Source organism: Salvelinus sp. IW2-2015, unplaced genomic scaffold (assembly GCF_002910315.2).
Source record: "Salvelinus sp. IW2-2015 unplaced genomic scaffold, ASM291031v2 Un_scaffold3304, whole genome shotgun sequence".
NCBI lineage: Eukaryota > Metazoa > Chordata > Actinopteri > Salmoniformes > Salmonidae > Salvelinus > Salvelinus sp. IW2-2015.
Window position 1 is genome coordinate 17241 of NW_019944588.1, and position 19094 is coordinate 36334.

The following is a 19094-nucleotide window of genomic DNA, read 5'->3' on the forward strand; positions in this document are numbered from 1 at the left end:
GAGAACCACCACAGACCTGACTGAAGAAAACCACCACAGAACCTGGACATGAAGAGAACCACCACAGAACCTGGACAGAAGAGAACCCACCACAGAACCTGGACAGGAAAGAACCACCACAGAACCTGGACAGAAGAGAACCACCACAGAACCTGGACTGAAGAGAACCACCACAGAACCTGGACTGAAGAGAACCCCACACAGAACCTGGACTGAAGAGAACCACCACAGAACCTGGACAGAAGAGAACCACCACTGAACCTGGACTGAAGAGAACCCCACCACAGAACCTGGACAGAAGAGAACCACCACAGAACCTGGACAGGAAGAGAACCACCGCAGAACCTGGACTGAAGAGAACCACCACAGAACCTGACAGAAGAGAACCACCACAGAACCTGGACTGAAGAGAACCACCACAGGACCTGGACTGAAGAGAACCACCACAGAAACCTGGACTGAAGAGAACAACCACATAACCTGGACAGAAGAGAACCACCACAGAACCTGGACTGAAAGAGAACCACCACAGAACCTGGACTGAAGAGAACCACCACAGAACCTGGACTGAGAGAACAACCACAGAACCTGGACTGAAGTGAACCACCACAGAACCTGGACTGAAGAGAACCACCACAGAACCTGGCCTGAAGAGAACCACCACAGAACCTGACTGAAGAGAACCACCTCAGAACCTGGACTGAGAGAACCACCACTGAACCTGACTGAAGAGAACCACCACAGAACCTGTACAGAAGAGAAACCACCACAGAACCTGGACTGAAGAGAACCACCACAGAACCTGACTGAAGAGAACTAACATATTGCTATGATATCTATTAATATTTTACAGTAAATTAGTTAAAGAGATAGTTCACCCAAATGACAAAAGGCACATTGGTTTCCTTACCCTTTTAATTATCTATGGACATGGTATGTCAGCAATCCTTTCTAGTTTCCCCTGGTACTGTTTCCACTTGCTAATGGTTTAGCATTTGTGGCACAAATCCCATTCAAGTCTTGTGACCAATATTAGCATTTTTTGCACATCATGTCCAAATCATCCAAATGTATAAAATTCTATGTGAAGCTCAACAAAGTCACTTATAGATGATTTGAACATGATGTTAATCTGTGAAATATTATTATCGGTCCCATGATTTGAATGAGATTTTTGCTACAAATGCTATAATGTTATGTAAATGTAGGAGTGTTGACATTGCAGCCGACTTTATATCTACAAATTACCTTGCATTGATAAAATAACTACTCAGTCAAGTCAGTCAGTCACAATTTACCCATGATGCATCACAGTTTTGATGCTCTCGAAACACTGTAGTGTGACTGAGGAAGGAAGCCCTCTGCATCAGCTTCTTGGTCCCTGAAATAGATTTGGATAGAGGCTCCATCTTTGTCATTATGTCGTCTGCAACAGAATGAGAAGAGCCATGAGGACTATCTCCATTTTAAAGTAGTTAATGTCTTCTTCTTCAACTTCCATAAGTTTAATGACAGTCGGTAAACCAACTGAAAGTTTGTGTTCAAAGGCTTTAGCCATGCTAAAACATGTTTTGAAGCAAGTGCGCCCTCTATTAAACTCTATGGAAACAGACACTTCAATGTGTTAACCACAAATCTCAAACTTCACACTCAGTGTCTATTCATATAGACTGACAGTAGTTAACATACAACACGTCTACCCTTCACTCTGTAAGTATGCTTGACCATATCTAAAAATATGTATATTTTATCATTGTTTGTAACCATGAACTTCTGCATCCTGTTATGTGCATGCGATGCAATTGGAATGTATGTTGTTTAGTTTTTCTGTTATGTACAGTTGTACTCGTAGATGTCTTTCTGTTATGTTACAGTGTACTCTGGTAGATGTCTTTCTGTTATGTACAGTGTACTCTGTAGATGTCTTTCTGTTTATGTACAGTGTACTCTGTAGATGTCTTTCTGTTATGTACAGTGTACTCTGTAGATGTCTTTCTGTTATGTACAGTGTCTCTTAGATGTCTTCGTTATGTACAGTGTACTCTGTAGATGTCTTTCTGTTATGTACAGTTACTCTGTAGATGTCTTTCTGTTATGTACAGTGTACTCTGTAGATGTCTTTCTGCATATTCATCTGAAACAGTATTGTACATGTGGTTTCATATATAATACATTTGCATGCTATTTTAAGGACTCTGACAGCAAAGAATTGGTGTGGAGACTTGTTTGAAAATGGACTAAAGTAAGAGTGAGAAGAGGTGATTGGGTGGATGCTTCGTAAGAGCTTTCGGAGTAATACAGTATTAACATGAGACAGTGACGGTGGATTGAAATGCTTACTAACGGGTCCTTTTCCAACAATGCAGAGTAAAACGTTTAAATAGTGACACAAGGAATAAATACACAGTGAATAACAGATAACAATAATGAGTTAAAATCACATGTCTATTTACCAGTACCTAGTTGATATGCAGAGGTACGAGGTAATTGAGGTGGTTATGTACACACATATAAGGGAAAGGGGGGTACCCAGTCAGTTGACGTGCAGAGGTACGAAGTAATTGAGGTGGTTATGTACACACATATAAGGGAAAGGGGGTACCCAGTCAGTTGACGTGCAGGGGTACGAGGTAATTTAGGTGGTTATGTACACACATATAAGGGAAAGGGGAGCGTGCAGTCAGTTGACGTGCAGAGGTACGAGGTAATTGAGGTGGTTATGCAGTTGCACAACTAAATGCATTCAACTGAAATGTGTCTTCCACATTTGACCCCTCGGAAACAGAGGAACACTGGGGGGCCTTAGTCGACGTCATCGGCACCAGGGATCAGTTGTTGTTGGGTGGTAACTGACTTTCTCAAGGACAGAACTGCATCTTTTTCCAACTAGCCTGTTCAGGGATTTCGAACCAGCAACCTTTACTGGGCCAACGCTCTTAACTTGTAGGCTACGCCTGCCCCGACCCATCAGGATAGCTAGTAGACTAAGATGTAGCAGCAGCTTGTGTGGTTTTGTGTGTGTGTGTGTGTGTGTGTGTGTGTGTGTGTGTGTGTGTGTGTGAGTGAGTGAGTTTGAGTGTTGTCAGTATGCAGGTGTGCTCATGTTATGTGTGTGTTGGCATATGTCTGATTGTATCACACAGTCGTCCCGAACAGCTGGTGCTCTCATGCATGGTTCAGTGTTGCCTGGGTCAAAGCTAGCATAGAAGGCATTTACTGTAGCTCGTCTGGTAAGCTTGTGTCACTGGGCAGCTTGCGGCTGGATTTCCCTTTGGAAATTTGCAAGCCCTGCCACATCCTTCGAGCTTCAGAGCCAGCATAGTAGGAGTCAACCTTAGTCCTATATTGACGCTTTGCCGGTTTGATTGCTTATCCTAGGTCGCAGCGAGATTTCGTATAAGCGTCCGGATTAGTGTCCCACTACTTGAAAGCGGAAGCTCTAGCCCTTAGCTCTGTGCGGATGTTTCCTGTAATCCATTGCTTCTGGTTGGGGTATGTACGTACGTCACTGTGGGTACAATGTAGGTGATGCGCTTACTAATGAAGCCGGAGACTGATTGGGTAAACTCTTCAATGTTATGGGCTGAATCCCGGAACATATTCCAGTCTGTGCAAAACAGTCCTGTAGCTTAGCATTCACTTGATCGGACCACTTCCTTATTGAGCGTGTCAATGGTACTTCCTGATTCAAATTTTGCTTTAAGCAGGAAGCAGGCGGATAGAAGCTTTTTATGCGGAGTAAAGGCGATCTAGAGTTGTGTCAGTTTCACAGGTGGCTGGTAGAAAGTAGGTAAAAGTGTACATTTGTTTACATTCCTGTTAGTGAGCATTTCTCCTTTGCTAAGCTATTCCATCCACCTAACAGGTGTGGCATATCAAGAAGCTGATTAAACAGTATGAACATTACACAGGTGCACCTTGTGTTGGGGACAATGAAAATGGCACTCTAAATTGTGCAGTTTTGTCACAAAACACAATGCCAAAGAGGTCTCAAGTTTTGAGGGAGTGTGCAATTGGCATGCTGACTTCAGGAATGTCAACCAGAACTGTTGCCAGATAATTTAATGTTAATTTCTCTACCATATGCCGCCACCAACATCGTTTTAGAGAATTTGGTGGTACGTCCAACCGGCCTCACAACCGCAGACCACGTGAAACCTCACCAGCCCAAGACTTCCACGTTCAGCTTCTTCACTTGCGGAGAAGAGCCACCTGGACAGCTGATTTAACTGTTGCTCAACTGAAGAATTTCTGCATAAACTGTCAGAAACTGTCTCAGGGAAGCTCATCTGCGTGCTCATCGTCCTCACTAGGGTCTTGACCTGATTGATGTTTGGCATCGTAATCGACTTCAGTGGACAAATACTCACCTTCGATTGCCACTGGCACGCTGGAGAAGTGTGCTCTTCATGGATGAATGCCGGTTTCAACTGTACCAGGCAGATAACAGACAGTGTGTATAGCGTTATCTGGGTAAGCGTTTTGCTGATGCCAACGTTGTGAACAGAGTGCCCTATGGTTGCGGTGGGGTTATGGTATGGGGCAGGCACAAGCTATGGACAACGAACACAATTGCATTTTATCTATGTCAATTTCGCCAATACTCAGGAACTTCGCACAGCCATTGAAGAGGAGTGGGACAACATTCCACAGGCCACAATCAACAGCCTGATCAACTCTATGTGAAGGAGATGTTGCCATTGAAGAGGAGTGGGACACATTCCACAGGCCACAATCAACAGCCTGATCAACTCTATGTGAAGGAGATGTTGCCATTGAAGAGGAGTGGGACAACATTCCACAGGCCACAATCAACAGCTGATCAACTCTATGTGAAGGAGATGTTGCCATTGAAGAGGAGTGGGACAACATTCCACAGGCCACAATCAACAGCCTGATCAACTCTATGTGAGGGAATGTTTTGCCATTGAAGAGGAGTGGGACACACATTCCACAGCCACAATAACAGCCCTGATCAACTCTATGTGAAGGAGATGTTGCAGTGAAGAGGAGTGGGAACATTCACAGGCCAAATCAACAGCCTGATCAACTCTATGTGAAGAGAATGTTGCCATTGAAGAGGAGTGGGACAACAATCCACAGGCCACAATCAACAGCTGATAACTCTATGTGAAGGAGATGTTGCCATTGAAGAGGAGTGGGACAACATTCCACAGGCCACAATCAACAGCCTGATCAACTCTATGTGAAGGAGATGTTGCGCTGCATGAGACAGAAAGTGGTCACACCAGATACTGACTAGTTTTCTGATCCATGCGCCTACTTTTTTAAAGGTATCTGTGACCAACAGATGCATATGTGTATCCCAGTCATGTGAAATCTATTGATTAGTGTAACGGCTTTCTTCCAGGGGTGAAGGAGAGGACCAAAGTGCAGCGCGGTTAGTGTTCAACATGTTTAATTTGACGACAAGTGAACACTACAAACAACAAACAAAACAACAAACCGTGAAAACCGATACAGACCTATCTGGTGCAGAACACAAACACAGAGACAGGTAACAACCACCCACAACGAACACAGTGAAACAACCTACCTAAATATGACTCTTAATTAGAGGAACGCAAAACACCTGCCTCTAATTAAGAGCCATACCAGGCAACCCTAAACCAACATAGAAACACACAACATAGAATGCCCACCCAAAACTCACGCCCTGACCATCACACACATACAAAACAACAGAAAACAGGTCAGGAACGTGACAATTAGGACTTAATACATTTATTTAAATTGACTGATTTCCTTATATGAACATTAAGTCAGTAAAATCTTAAAATATTTTGCATGTTGTTTTTATATTTTTTGTTCAGTGTAGATGAAAACGTAGCGTTAGTTTGTTGATCTCCTGTATTGAAAACAGATAGACTCGTCTTCAATTTGATCGATTATTAACGTTTAAAAATGCCTAAAGTTGTATTACAAAAGTAGTTTGAAATGTTTTGGCAAAGTTTAGAGGTAATTTTTGAGATATTTTGTAGTGACGTTGCGCAAATTGGAAGCTGTTTTTTTCTGGATCAAACGCGCCAAATAAATTGACATTTTGGATATATATGGACGGAATTAATCGAACAAAAGGACCATTTGTGATGTTTATGGGACATTGGAGTGCCAACAAAAGAAGCTCGTCAAAGGTAAGGCATGATTTATATTTTATTTCTGCATTTTGTGTTTCGCCTGCAGTGTTGAAATATGCTACACTCTCTTTGTTTACTGTTGTGTTTACTGTTGTGCTATCATCAGATAATAGCATCTTATGCTTTCGCCGAAAAGCCTTTTTGAAATCTGACATGTTGGCTGGATTCACAACGAGTGTAGCTTTAATTTGGTATCTTACATGTGTGATTTAATGAAAGTTTGATTTTTATATCATTTTATTTGAATTTGGCGCTCTGCATTTTCCCTGGCTATTGGCCAGGTGGGACGATTGCGTCCCACCTATCCCAGAGAGGTTTTTAACAAGGAATTTGAAATGATTTCTACTTTTCCTTTTGATACTTAAGTACATTTTTGCAATTACATTTAATTTTGATACTTTATATCATATTATTTAAAGCCAAATACTTTTAGACTTTTACTCAAGTCGTATTTTACTGGGTGACTCACTTTTACTCAAGTATGACAATTGGGTGCTTTTTCCACCACTGTATAAATGCACAAGGGATAAGGGGGGAAATGGGCGAGAGCTGGAGGGGGTGGAGACACAAGACAGGTGAAACAGATCAGGGTGCGACAGGTTTGGTTGTTACATCAGTATTCATAAAGTGTCTTAGTGTAGGAGTGTTGGGCCCGCGTGTGGATGTGAATGACACAGTGGATTTATCTGAGGGCCATTTAGCTCCAGACTGATTGGGAGGTTGACATCTATACTGTGACTGATAGGGAGTAGGGTTGACATCTATACTGTGACTGATAGGGAGGTTGACATCTCTACTGTGACTGATAGGGAGNTTGACATCTATACTGTGACTGATAGGGAGGTTGACATCTCTACTGTGACTGATAGGGAGGAGGGTTGACATCTATACTGTGACTGATAGGGAGTATATATCCTATATTTGGGGATCTGAGAATAAACAGCTTCACAACAATCAATGTAGAAATATGCGTTTACCGATCTGTTCAATAAGTGATTGTTATTGTTGTTGTTTATAATGATGATGGTGATGACTATTATTTTTGCATCATTTGCAGCATGTCATCTTAAATAGACAGATGTAGACAGACATGCAACACGTCACACACATTACATACATAATGCAAAAGACTTACAGACAGACAGTATTCACATAGACAACCATATAGCACAATACAACACAACACAATATGAGCCTGGTTCATTTTCAGTAATGAGGCCCTGTACCCCATTTACAGTTTCTACTTCAATGTATCAGGTGGAGTTATTCACCAGCTATAGAGTGAGTTGTTGTTTATGTTTCTAAGACTGCAGGGTGGGAGATGCAACAATGGCCTTGAGAACAGCAGGAAGTGTGTTGGTGGTCTTTCTCTGGTCTGTAGCAGGTATGGGCTCATTCTTATTTTTTAGTTGCTCTGTTTATCAATCTACAGATATTTCTAAAGGTTATGAATCATAATGTTATTCTGGTGTGTTCTGTTAGGCGTCTCCACTTCACTTTAAATAGTTATCTTAAAGCACAACCATCCACAACGTTCAAACATATTTCCCATAAATACAGGTATTTTATCATCCAGCACATTTGAGTTCAGCCATAATATTTGTTGTAATATTTGTTCTATCTTTTCCGGGGGATGACATTGAAATTGTAGCTCTGCAATGCTTGTTTGAAACAGAGAGATCCTTTGAAAAAAAGTATCATTTTCAATTAATCTAAAATGAGACATGGCAATCTGCACAAAGACAAAAACGCCATTTATAACCAATCGATGAGCTTTTCTTAGTAATCTACTTGAGAACCATTTAGGGTTCAAATAAAACTTTTGTATAAGTGAAGCTTTTAGAGGTTTAGCGCTTTTATATTGAATAATCTTAGTAATCATTATATTGCAACTGTGTGTTTATTAATGGGAAAATTGACTTTGCCGCTTCAGCTTTTGTGGCACATATATTATATATATATACATATATATAGATATTGGCCGGAAGGTTGAGGGGTTCGCCGACCACCACGGACGAGCTCACTCTCCCTGCCTGTTTCATTACACCACGATCAGAGCCGGCTGCAGACAGCGAACAGCTGGCGGGAAATCAGAGTTTCATCATTTTGATGCCATATTTATAATTATATAAAATATATTCACATTTTCTACCAACAGGTTTCTGCACCACACAACCAATAAACAAAAGCATAATGACTTTTAGCACTTCAATATCATATAAAACCACAATCAAACAGAAAATACATCCCTCCTTACCTTGTAGTACCCAGTATTGAAGACAATCTCTGAATGTCATTCAACTTTTTGGTGTTTTGTAACAAATGTCTCTTTCCATTCATCAAACGGCTGCTGCACAGCTTGGATTGATTGATTTTTAAAGTTAAAGTTAAGTTTTTAAAGTCAGTTAAAAAAATACATATACATGTACACACAGTTTTTTAAAAGTGACCAGGATTGTTGTTTTAAAGGATTGCCACAATAAAGTCTGGGACTTATTTACATTGTGGTCCCTATGTTTTACATAAATACATTTACATTACATAGATACATTTACATTACATAGATACAGACACATTACAGAGACACAGACACATTACAGAGACACATTACATAGATACAGACACATTACATAGACAGATTACATAGATACAGACACATTACAGAGATACAGACACATTACAGAGATACAGACACATTACATAGATACAGACACATTACATAGACAGATTACATAGATACAGACACATTACAGACACATTACAGACACATTACAGAGACACAGACACATTACAGAGACACATTACATAGATACAGACACATTACAGACACATTACAGACACATTACAGAGATACCGACACATTACAGAGATACAGACACATTACAGAGATACAGACACATTACAGAGATACAGACACATTACAGACACATTACAGAGATACAGACACATGACAGAGATACAGACACAGTATATAGATACAGACACATTACAGAGATACAGACACTTACAGCCACATTACATAGATACAGACACATTACAGAGATACAGACACATTATATAGATACAGACACATTACAGAGATACAGACACATTACATAGATACAGACACATAACATAGATACATACACATTACAGAGATACAGACACATTACAGCCACATTACATAGATACAGACACATTACAGAGATACAGACATGTTACAGAGATACAGACACATTATATATATTATATATATTATATTCTCTGAGGAAGTACAGTTCCCGCTCAGCCCAGTCAAAACTGTTCGCTGCTCTGGCACCCCAATGGTGGAACAAACTCCCTCACGACGCCAGGTCAGCGGAGTCAATCACCACCTTCCGGAGACACCTGAAACCCCACCTCTTTAAGGAATACCTAGGATAGGATAAAGTAATCCTTCTAACCCCCCCCCCCTTAAAAGAGTTAGATGCACTATTGTAAAGTGGTTGTTCCACTGGATATCATAAGGTGAATGCACCAATTTGTAAGTCACTCTGGATAGAAGCGTCTGCTAAATGACTTAAATGTAATGTAAATATAGATTCAGACACATTACATAGATACATACACATTACAGAGATACAGACACATTACAAGATACAAGACACATTACAGACACATTACAGAGATACAGACACATACATAGATACAGACACATTACAGAGATACAGACACATTATAAGATAAGACAATTACAGATTACAGACACATTACAGAGATACAGACACACACAGACACATTACAGACACATTACAGAGACACATTACATAGATACAGACACATTACAGAGATACAGACACATTATATAGATACAGACACATTACAGCCACATTACAGAGATACAGCCACATTACAGAATACAACACGTTACAGAATACAGACACATTAATAGATACAGACACATTACAGAGATAACAGACACATTACAGAGATACAGACACATTACAGAGATACAGACACATACAGAGATACAGACACATTACATAGATACAGACACATTACAGAGATACAGACATATTACAGAGATACAGACACATTACAGAGATACAGACACATTACAGAGACACAGACACATTACAGAGATACAGACACATTACAGAGATACAGACACATTACAGAGATACATACACATTACAGAGATACAGACACATTACAGAGATACAGACACATTACAGATATACAGACACATTACAGAGATACAGACACATTACAGAGATACAGACACATTACAGAGATACAGACACATTATATAGATACAGACACATTACAGAGATACAGACACATTACAGAGATACAGACACATATATAGATACAGACACATTACAGAGACACATTATATAGATACAGCTACATTACAGAGATACAGACACATTACAGAGATACAGACACATTACATAGATACAGACACATTACAGAGATACGTAACATTACAGAGATAAGAACATTACAGAGATACAACACATTACAGAGATACAGACACATTACAGAGACACATATATAGATACAGCTACATTACAGAGATACAGACACATTACAGAGATACAGACACATTACAGAGACACATTATATAGATACAGCTACATTACAGAGATACAGACACATTACAGACACATTACAGACACATTATATAGATACAGACACATTACAGAGATACAGACACATTACAGAATACAGACACATTACAGAGACACATTATATAGATACAGCTACATTACAGAGATACAGACACATTACAGAGATACAGACACATTACAGAGATACAGACACATTACAGAGTACATACGACACATTACAGAGATACAGACACATTACAGAGATACAGACACATTACAGAGATACAGACACATACAGAGATACAGACACATTACTAGAACAGACACATTACAGAATACAGACACATTATATAGATACAGACACATTACAGACACATTACAGAGACACATTATATAGATACAGCTACATTACAGAGATACAGACACATTACAGAGATACAGACACATTATATAGATACAGACACATTACAGAGATACAACACATTACAGAGATACAGACACATTACAGAGATACAGACACATTACAGAATACAGACACATTACAAGATACAGACACATTACAGAGTACAGACACATTATATAGATACAGACACATTACAGACACATTACAGAGACACATAAAGATACAGCTACATTACAGAGATACAGACACATTACAGAGATACATACAACATTACAGAGATACAGACACATTACAGAGATACAGACACATTACAGAGATACGTACACATTACAGAGATACAGACACATTACAGAGATACAGACACATTACAGAGATACAGACACATTACAGAGACACATTATATAGATACAGCTACATTACAGAGATACAGACACATTACAGAGATACAGACACATCACAGAGATACAGACACATTACAGACACATTACAGACACATTATATAGATACAGACACATTACAGAGATACAGACACATTACAGAGATACAGACACATACAGAGATACAGACACATTACAGAGATACAGACACATTACAGAGACACAGACACATTACAGAGATACGACACATTACAGACACATTACAGACACATTATATAGATACAGACACATTACAGAGATACAGACACATTACAGAGATACAGACACATTACAGAGACACATTATATAGATACAGCTACATTACAGAGATACAGACACATTACAAGATACAGACACATTACAGAGATACCCAGACACATTACAGAGATACAGACACATTACAGAGATACAGACACATTACAGAGATACAGACACATTAACAGAGATACAGAACATTACTGAGATACAGACACATTACAGAGATACAGACACATATATAGATACAGACACATAACAGACACATTACAAGAGACACATTATATTAGATACAGCTACATTACAGAGATACAGACACATTACAGAGATACAGACACATTATATAGATACAGACACATTACAGAGATACATACACATTACAGAGATACAGACACATTACAGAGATACAGACACATACAGAGATACAGACACATTACAGAATACAAACACATTATATAGATACAGACACATTACAGACACATTACAGAGACACATTATATAGATACAGCTACATTACAGAAGTACAGACACATACAGAGATACATACACATTACAGAGATACAGACCACATTACAGAGATACAAGACACATTACAGAGATACAGACACATTACCAGAGATACAGACACATTACAGAGATACAGACACATTACAGAGATACAGACACCATTATATAGATACAGACACATTACAGAGATACACAGACACATTACAGAGATACAGACACATTACATAGTACAGACACATACAGAGAGATACAGACACATTACAGAGATACAGACACATTACAGAGATACAGACACATTACATAGATACAGACACATTACAGAGATTACAGACACATACAGAAGATACAGACTACGACATTACATAGATACAGACACATACAGAGATACAGACACACATATTACAAGAGATACAGACACATTACAGAGATACAGACACATACATGAGATACAGACACATTACAGAGATACAGACACATTACAGAGATACAGACACAACAGAGTTACAGACACATTACAGAGATACAGACATCATTACAGAGATACAGACACATTACATAGATACAGACACATTACAGAGATACATACACATTACAGAGATAGACACAGACACAATTACAGAGATACAGACACATTACAGAGAGATACAGACACATACAAGATACAGGACACATTACAGAGATACAGACACATTACAGAGATACAGACACAACATTACAGAGGATAACAGACACATTACATAGATACAGGCACATTACAGAGATACATACACATTACATAGATACAGACACATTACAGAGATACAGACACATCACAGAGATACAGACACATTACAGAGAAACATACATATTACAGAGATACAGACACATTACAGAGATACAGACACATTACATAGATACAGGCACATTACAGAGATACAGACACATTACATAGATACAGACACATTACAGAGATACAGACACATTACATAGTTACAGACACATAACATAGATACAGACACATTACAGAGATACAGACACATTACATAGTTAAAGACACATTACATAGATACAGACACATTACATAGATACAGACACATTACAGAGATACAGACACATTACATAGTTACAGACACATTAGAGAGATACAGACACATTACATAGATACAGACACATTACAGAGATACAGACACATTACAGAGATACAGACACATTACAGAGATACATTAGCTTAATTCTGATACCATTGTGTTGTGTGACCTTGTTTCAGTGATACTGGGTCAGGATGGCTGGAGTGTGACTTACACCAAGAATAGTATCTGTGCCTTGAAGGGGTCAAAAGTGGATCTGTTCTGCTCTTACACATATCCCAGTGGTACAGCCCCAAAAACCTTCTGGTTCACTGAATCTGGGACTGGTAAAGAACCTGAAGATCTAGGTCAGGACCCAGAGTATGCAGGTCGTCTGGAGTATCATGGAGATCAGAAGAATGGTCACACACTGAGGATCACAGACCTGAGAGAGAGGGACTCTGCTGAGTACAAGTTCAGATTACTAACAGATCAGACCGGAGGGAAATATATTGGCAGTCCTGGAGTGACTCTGTCTGTCACAGGTACAGTTACATTCAATATAGTTAAACTGTTGAATTTCATTTAGTTCAGGAAAATTGTCTTGGTTTGTATTTATGTCTATATAACATAGGATTTCTTCTATCTTTGTACTAGAGTGATACGTTAGTGACGAAGGGATTTACAGTGGTATTTATTTTCTCCAGGTCAGATATCAGGATAAGACACTGACCTACCTGATTGGTTTATCTAGATATATAGATAGCTGTAATGTGAGTGTGGTTCTGTATGTATTCCAATGCATAACATCTATGACACATATCTAGATAGTGTGGTAGATTAATTTCTGTAATACGAGAGAGAGAGAGAGAGAGAGAGAGAGAGAGAGAGAGAGACTTCACACACCAGTCAGAGTTGTACTTAAACTACATCTTTAATAATAATTAAGCTTTGCAATAGCATTTGACTATCAACAATTCAGTATCTCTAATGAACCGTTGAGAGTGTCAACATAATGGCAACTGAGATCTTTTATAGCAAAGATCCACCCCCCTAGTCGACATGACAAACCACAGGAATAGGAACTGTTCACAAAGAAAGACTTTTACTTGAGAGAGGAGTATCTCATAGCCAGACAGAATTCGCTATAAATTATCGTTCAGTTTGGTCTCTAAGACGAGGTTCTAATCTCGTTCCTGGTACTTCATAGTACAAAAACACCAACTCATCCTATGACATATATCAATTGTCAACTCTAGATACTCCCATCTCAAGTAAACCCCCTCTTGACCCCACTCCTGGACAAGCTCACTGAGGGGAGTGAGCCTCTAGGTCATACACTATCTCAAGATAAGTGCAACATCAGAGGGGACATACAATGTTTCCAGACACTGCCATACTCCTCCCCCCAATGGGAAAATGAGGGAGTGACTGGCGTACAGACAGGGAGACAAGTAATTGGTTCCCCATTAATCACGCCATCCCTTCACATGGTTTAAGAATAGGTAAAGACACATTCACATATGAAGACAATGTTCCATTCTGTCCTCTTCCCTTTCTGATATTCTGCATAGCACCAGGGACATGTGAAAGACAAGCCTGACCTCTCCCCTCTCTGGGCCCCAAGTGACTGAGCCCTAGCTGAGAAGGGAAAAGTGCAACTGCCAACCCTATAGTCCAAAGGGATACATTCTAATGACAAGTATCTCACATAAGCATATTATGCAAATAAACCATCTTATCTATGTTACCCAACTAATTTCTGATTCATCCGCCACAATAGCTGTAATGTGAGTTTGGTTCTGTATGTATGCTAATGCATATGATGTGTGTGCTTCAGTGTATGCTGTGATTTTAGCTGTGCTTTTGTATGTATGCTAATGAGAATGTTGTGTTTAAATCTGTTTTAATTCACTCTATTGAACCCAATACTTCCTGGAAAACAGTGGAAATTACTACAGAGTTGACTATCCTGACTAAATAAATCAAATTCATTAATGAATGACTGTAATTACCATTATTAAGGGCAGCTATACACAAAGGACGATAATAATAATTTGTTTCTTTATACTCTAGATGTTGTGTTGGAGATGGATCCTACATCTGTGTCAGAGAGGGAGAATGTCACACTGACATGTAGAACCAAATGTACACTGGACCCCATCACAGCCTWCAGTTGGTATAAGAATGGACAGCCTMKACCAAACAGCAACACCTYCTCTCCTGTCTATATCCTGTTCTCAGTCAGCAGTGAGGATACAGGCAGATACTCCTGTGCTGTAGAAGGCCATGAGGATCTCCCCTCTGCTGAAGAGACTCTCACTGTCACATGTCAGTACATTGGGGGTTTAGACGTCCAGTCTGATATACTGATCATGTTGATAATTGACTTGGGAATAGATTGTTTTCCATATYAATAAATATGAGTAAATATTTTAGTGTGTAACATCCATTTCCTTGAATTTGTATTACCACAATATCATCATTCTTTTTAATGATTATTTTTCTGATTGTCTTTTACTCTGAATTAAATGATTTCAAACTCACCTGTAAAATGTGAACACAAATTTTGCTATAAATGAATCCCCTGTCTTTTACACCAGATGGCCCAAAGAACACCTCAGTGTCAGTCAGTCCCTCTGGTGAAATAGTGGAGGGCAGTTCAGTGACTCTGACCTGCAGCAGTGATGCCAACCCACCTGTGGATAAATACACCTGGTACAAGAAGAATGTTACCTCACCTAAAGCATCAGGACAGAGTTACAGCATCACTAACATCATCTCTGAGGACAGAGGAGAATATTACTGTGAGGCCCAGAATGAAAGAGGATCTATGAACTCTACAGCTCTGATGATCATTATAGCAGGTAAAGTTCCATCTTCAATACTTCAATACAAAATGATGTTCAATAAGAAATGATGTTTCAAGGTAATCTTTTAGTTTGCCTCATTACACTTCGGTTTATAGCTATACATAGTCTCATATATACAAGTATTGTATTAATGTCCTGTATTGTCGTATATTCATTTTCACTTCATAATAACATGTACTCATATCATCTATATTATCTTTTAGAGAAACAAACCTCAGTTATAACTGCAGCTGTAGGAATCATAGTGGTTGTTCTGGGTGTCATACTGGCTTCATGTCTCTCTGGCATCATGTGGTTCAGGTGAGTGAAAAAGCATATTTTAAAGATTATTTCACCTTATTATCTTCATTACTTTGTTCATATATTCATTCGTTCATTTTCAAAACAGGAAGAAGGTATCCAAATCCACCTCTGACACAAGACACACAGCAGACGACGGACAGGTGAGTCTGTTCAAACAGATGTAAGATCATTTTATTGCTTTGTGGGAAATTTCCACTCTTCATGCTGTCTGTCCCCAGGTCTATTTATATGGTCTGTTCTCTCTCTCCATCAGGGAGACTCTAGTCCAGTGTATGACAACATCCCAGGCATGGCCATGACCCCTACTGCAGCACAGACAGTGGCCACCTTCCACCAGGAACAGGATGTCCAGTACGCTGCTGTGAAATTCAAACTCCTGCCACCCTCTGAGCATATTCTACCATTACAACAACATAGAGTCAATACTATATAGAACATTGTGAACACACAGGCAGCATCAAGGTCATTCATATGTTGCTGCTTATTGGAGGAGTAGACAAAGTCATTCAAATAAGCAAAACAGGTGACCCCTCATTGTTCTCTGAGAACTCCCTCCATCACTATCTGATGAGATTTCATTGAACTACATCAATTTTATGGTGTAACAGTGGGCRTTTTGAAAAGTCACAGTTTTAATGTCTTAAAGATTCCAGGGGTATTCTTCAGGCCAAATGGCATTTCCCGAAACTGCAAACTACAATATACATCTCAAGACAATTACTATGACATGTCTATAATGAAGGAGTGATGTGATGAGGGTTTTAAGGAATGGCTCTGGTTTCATTCCAAATGGCACCCTATTCCCTATTTAGTGCACTACCGGTCAAAAGCACTATAAGGGAGTAGGGTGCCATTTGGGAGTCACATTCAGTTTAATGGATGTTTCTTTCTCCAGGCCCACGGTGGAACAAAGCAGCTGAGGAGGACACCTCTGTTCTCTACGTACAGTCAACAAACCCAGAAACCAAGAAGACTAACACAACAAACCCAGAACAAGAAGACCTGAACACAACAAACCCAGAACCAAGAAGACCTGAACACAACAACCCAGAACCAAGAAGACCTGAACACAACAACCCAGAACCAAGAAGACCTGAACACAACAAACCCAGAACCAAGAAAAAAAAACAAATCTCAAATCTCTCTGTGTCAGCATTATAGTCAGCGTGACACACACACACACACACACACACACACACACACACACACCACACACACACACACACACACACACACACACACACTACACACACCACCACACACACCACACACACACACACACACACACACACACACACACACACACACACACACACACACAATAGTGTAGTGTTTAGCCAGATAGGATAACTTGTATGTAGCCTATGTCAGGGTTCATGTTGGGTCCAATGCTCTGAAGATCAGTTAGCTGAAGACTCCTCTTTCACACAAACACACACTTTAGTCTGCGGTTCAGAGCAGCTTTCCTCGGCATAATGACAGCTCAGATCACTGTTGTCAAATGGTACTAGCTAGCTAGCTAACGTCGTTAGGTAAAGGTGAACTAACTAGCTAGTTAGCTAACTCGCTGGAAGTGGTGTTGGAGGGCCAGTAGGAGGCCAGTAGGTCAAAAGAATATATTATAAATTCCCCAGGGCAGTGATTGGGGACATTGCCCTGTGTAGGGTGCCGTCTTTCAGATGGGACGTTAAACGGGTGTCCTGACTCTCTGAGGTTGTTAAAGATCCCATGGCACTTATCGCAAGAGTAGGGGTGTTAACCCCGGTGTCCTGGCTAAATTCCCAAGCTGTCCCTCATACCATCAAGGTCACCTAATCATCCCCAGCTTACAATTGGCTGATTCATCCCCCCTCCTCTCCCCTGTAACTATTCCCCAGGTTGTTGCTGTAAATGAGAATGTGTTCTCAGTCAACTTACCTGGTAAAATAACAGTAAGAAAAATACATTTACAAAATCCTCAGCTGGTATCCTCTGACTCCGCCCACTTCTTCTCAGGTTGAAAATAGGTGGGCTGAGCGTCAGAGATTTGCATATTTCTGGTTGGATTGTTTGAATTAACTTTAGTCGAGTGTCAATCAAGGAAAAACAACAACATTGATGACAATAGCGGGGGGGGGGGGGTTGAATCAATCAAGCAGTTCCCTGTTCTCAGGCCCCTGGCAAAGATTTCAGCTTAGCTTCTTCATCTCTGCCGCTGCAGATTGGCATTTAGCTAACAAAGATGGAAACTCTAACCAGCCAAAGTTCACACCAATCCCATACTTAATTCCATGACGGGAAGTGTGCACTTGCACACTTGGGAAAGGGTGGAGAATGGGGACCTCTCAGGCCCCTTATTGCCAGTTGATATTTTGTTATTGAACCAAGTGAATGAGGATATGATTGGGACATATTAGTCTTCCTAGGCAGACAGGTTGTCTCCCACAATGTTTTAGCTGTTTCACTAGGTCTGGGATTTCCTAGACGAGTAGAGACATAATGAAGGCTGCAGTAATGTTGGGTTGTCAGTAGGGAGCGCTCTAGTCCAGAACACTGTAACCAAACATACTCACCTTTCCTTTT

The 19094-nt window shown here is 39.9% G+C and overlaps 1 protein-coding gene across 1 annotated transcript; it reads left to right on the forward strand.

Moving 5' to 3' along the window:
* Positions 1–7296: 7296 nt before the first annotated feature.
* LOC139025805 (cell adhesion molecule 4-like) lies at positions 7297–17268 on the forward strand. Its single transcript, XM_070440988.1, has 7 exons — positions 7297–7542; positions 13557–13901; positions 15433–15687; positions 15960–16223; positions 16433–16529; positions 16618–16672; positions 16786–17268. The coding sequence occupies exons 1-7, from the start codon at positions 7488–7490 to the stop codon at positions 16963–16965; spliced, it is 1251 nt and encodes a 416-aa protein (XP_070297089.1). The 5' UTR covers positions 7297–7487; the 3' UTR covers positions 16966–17268.
* Positions 17269–19094: the final 1826 nt, after the last annotated feature.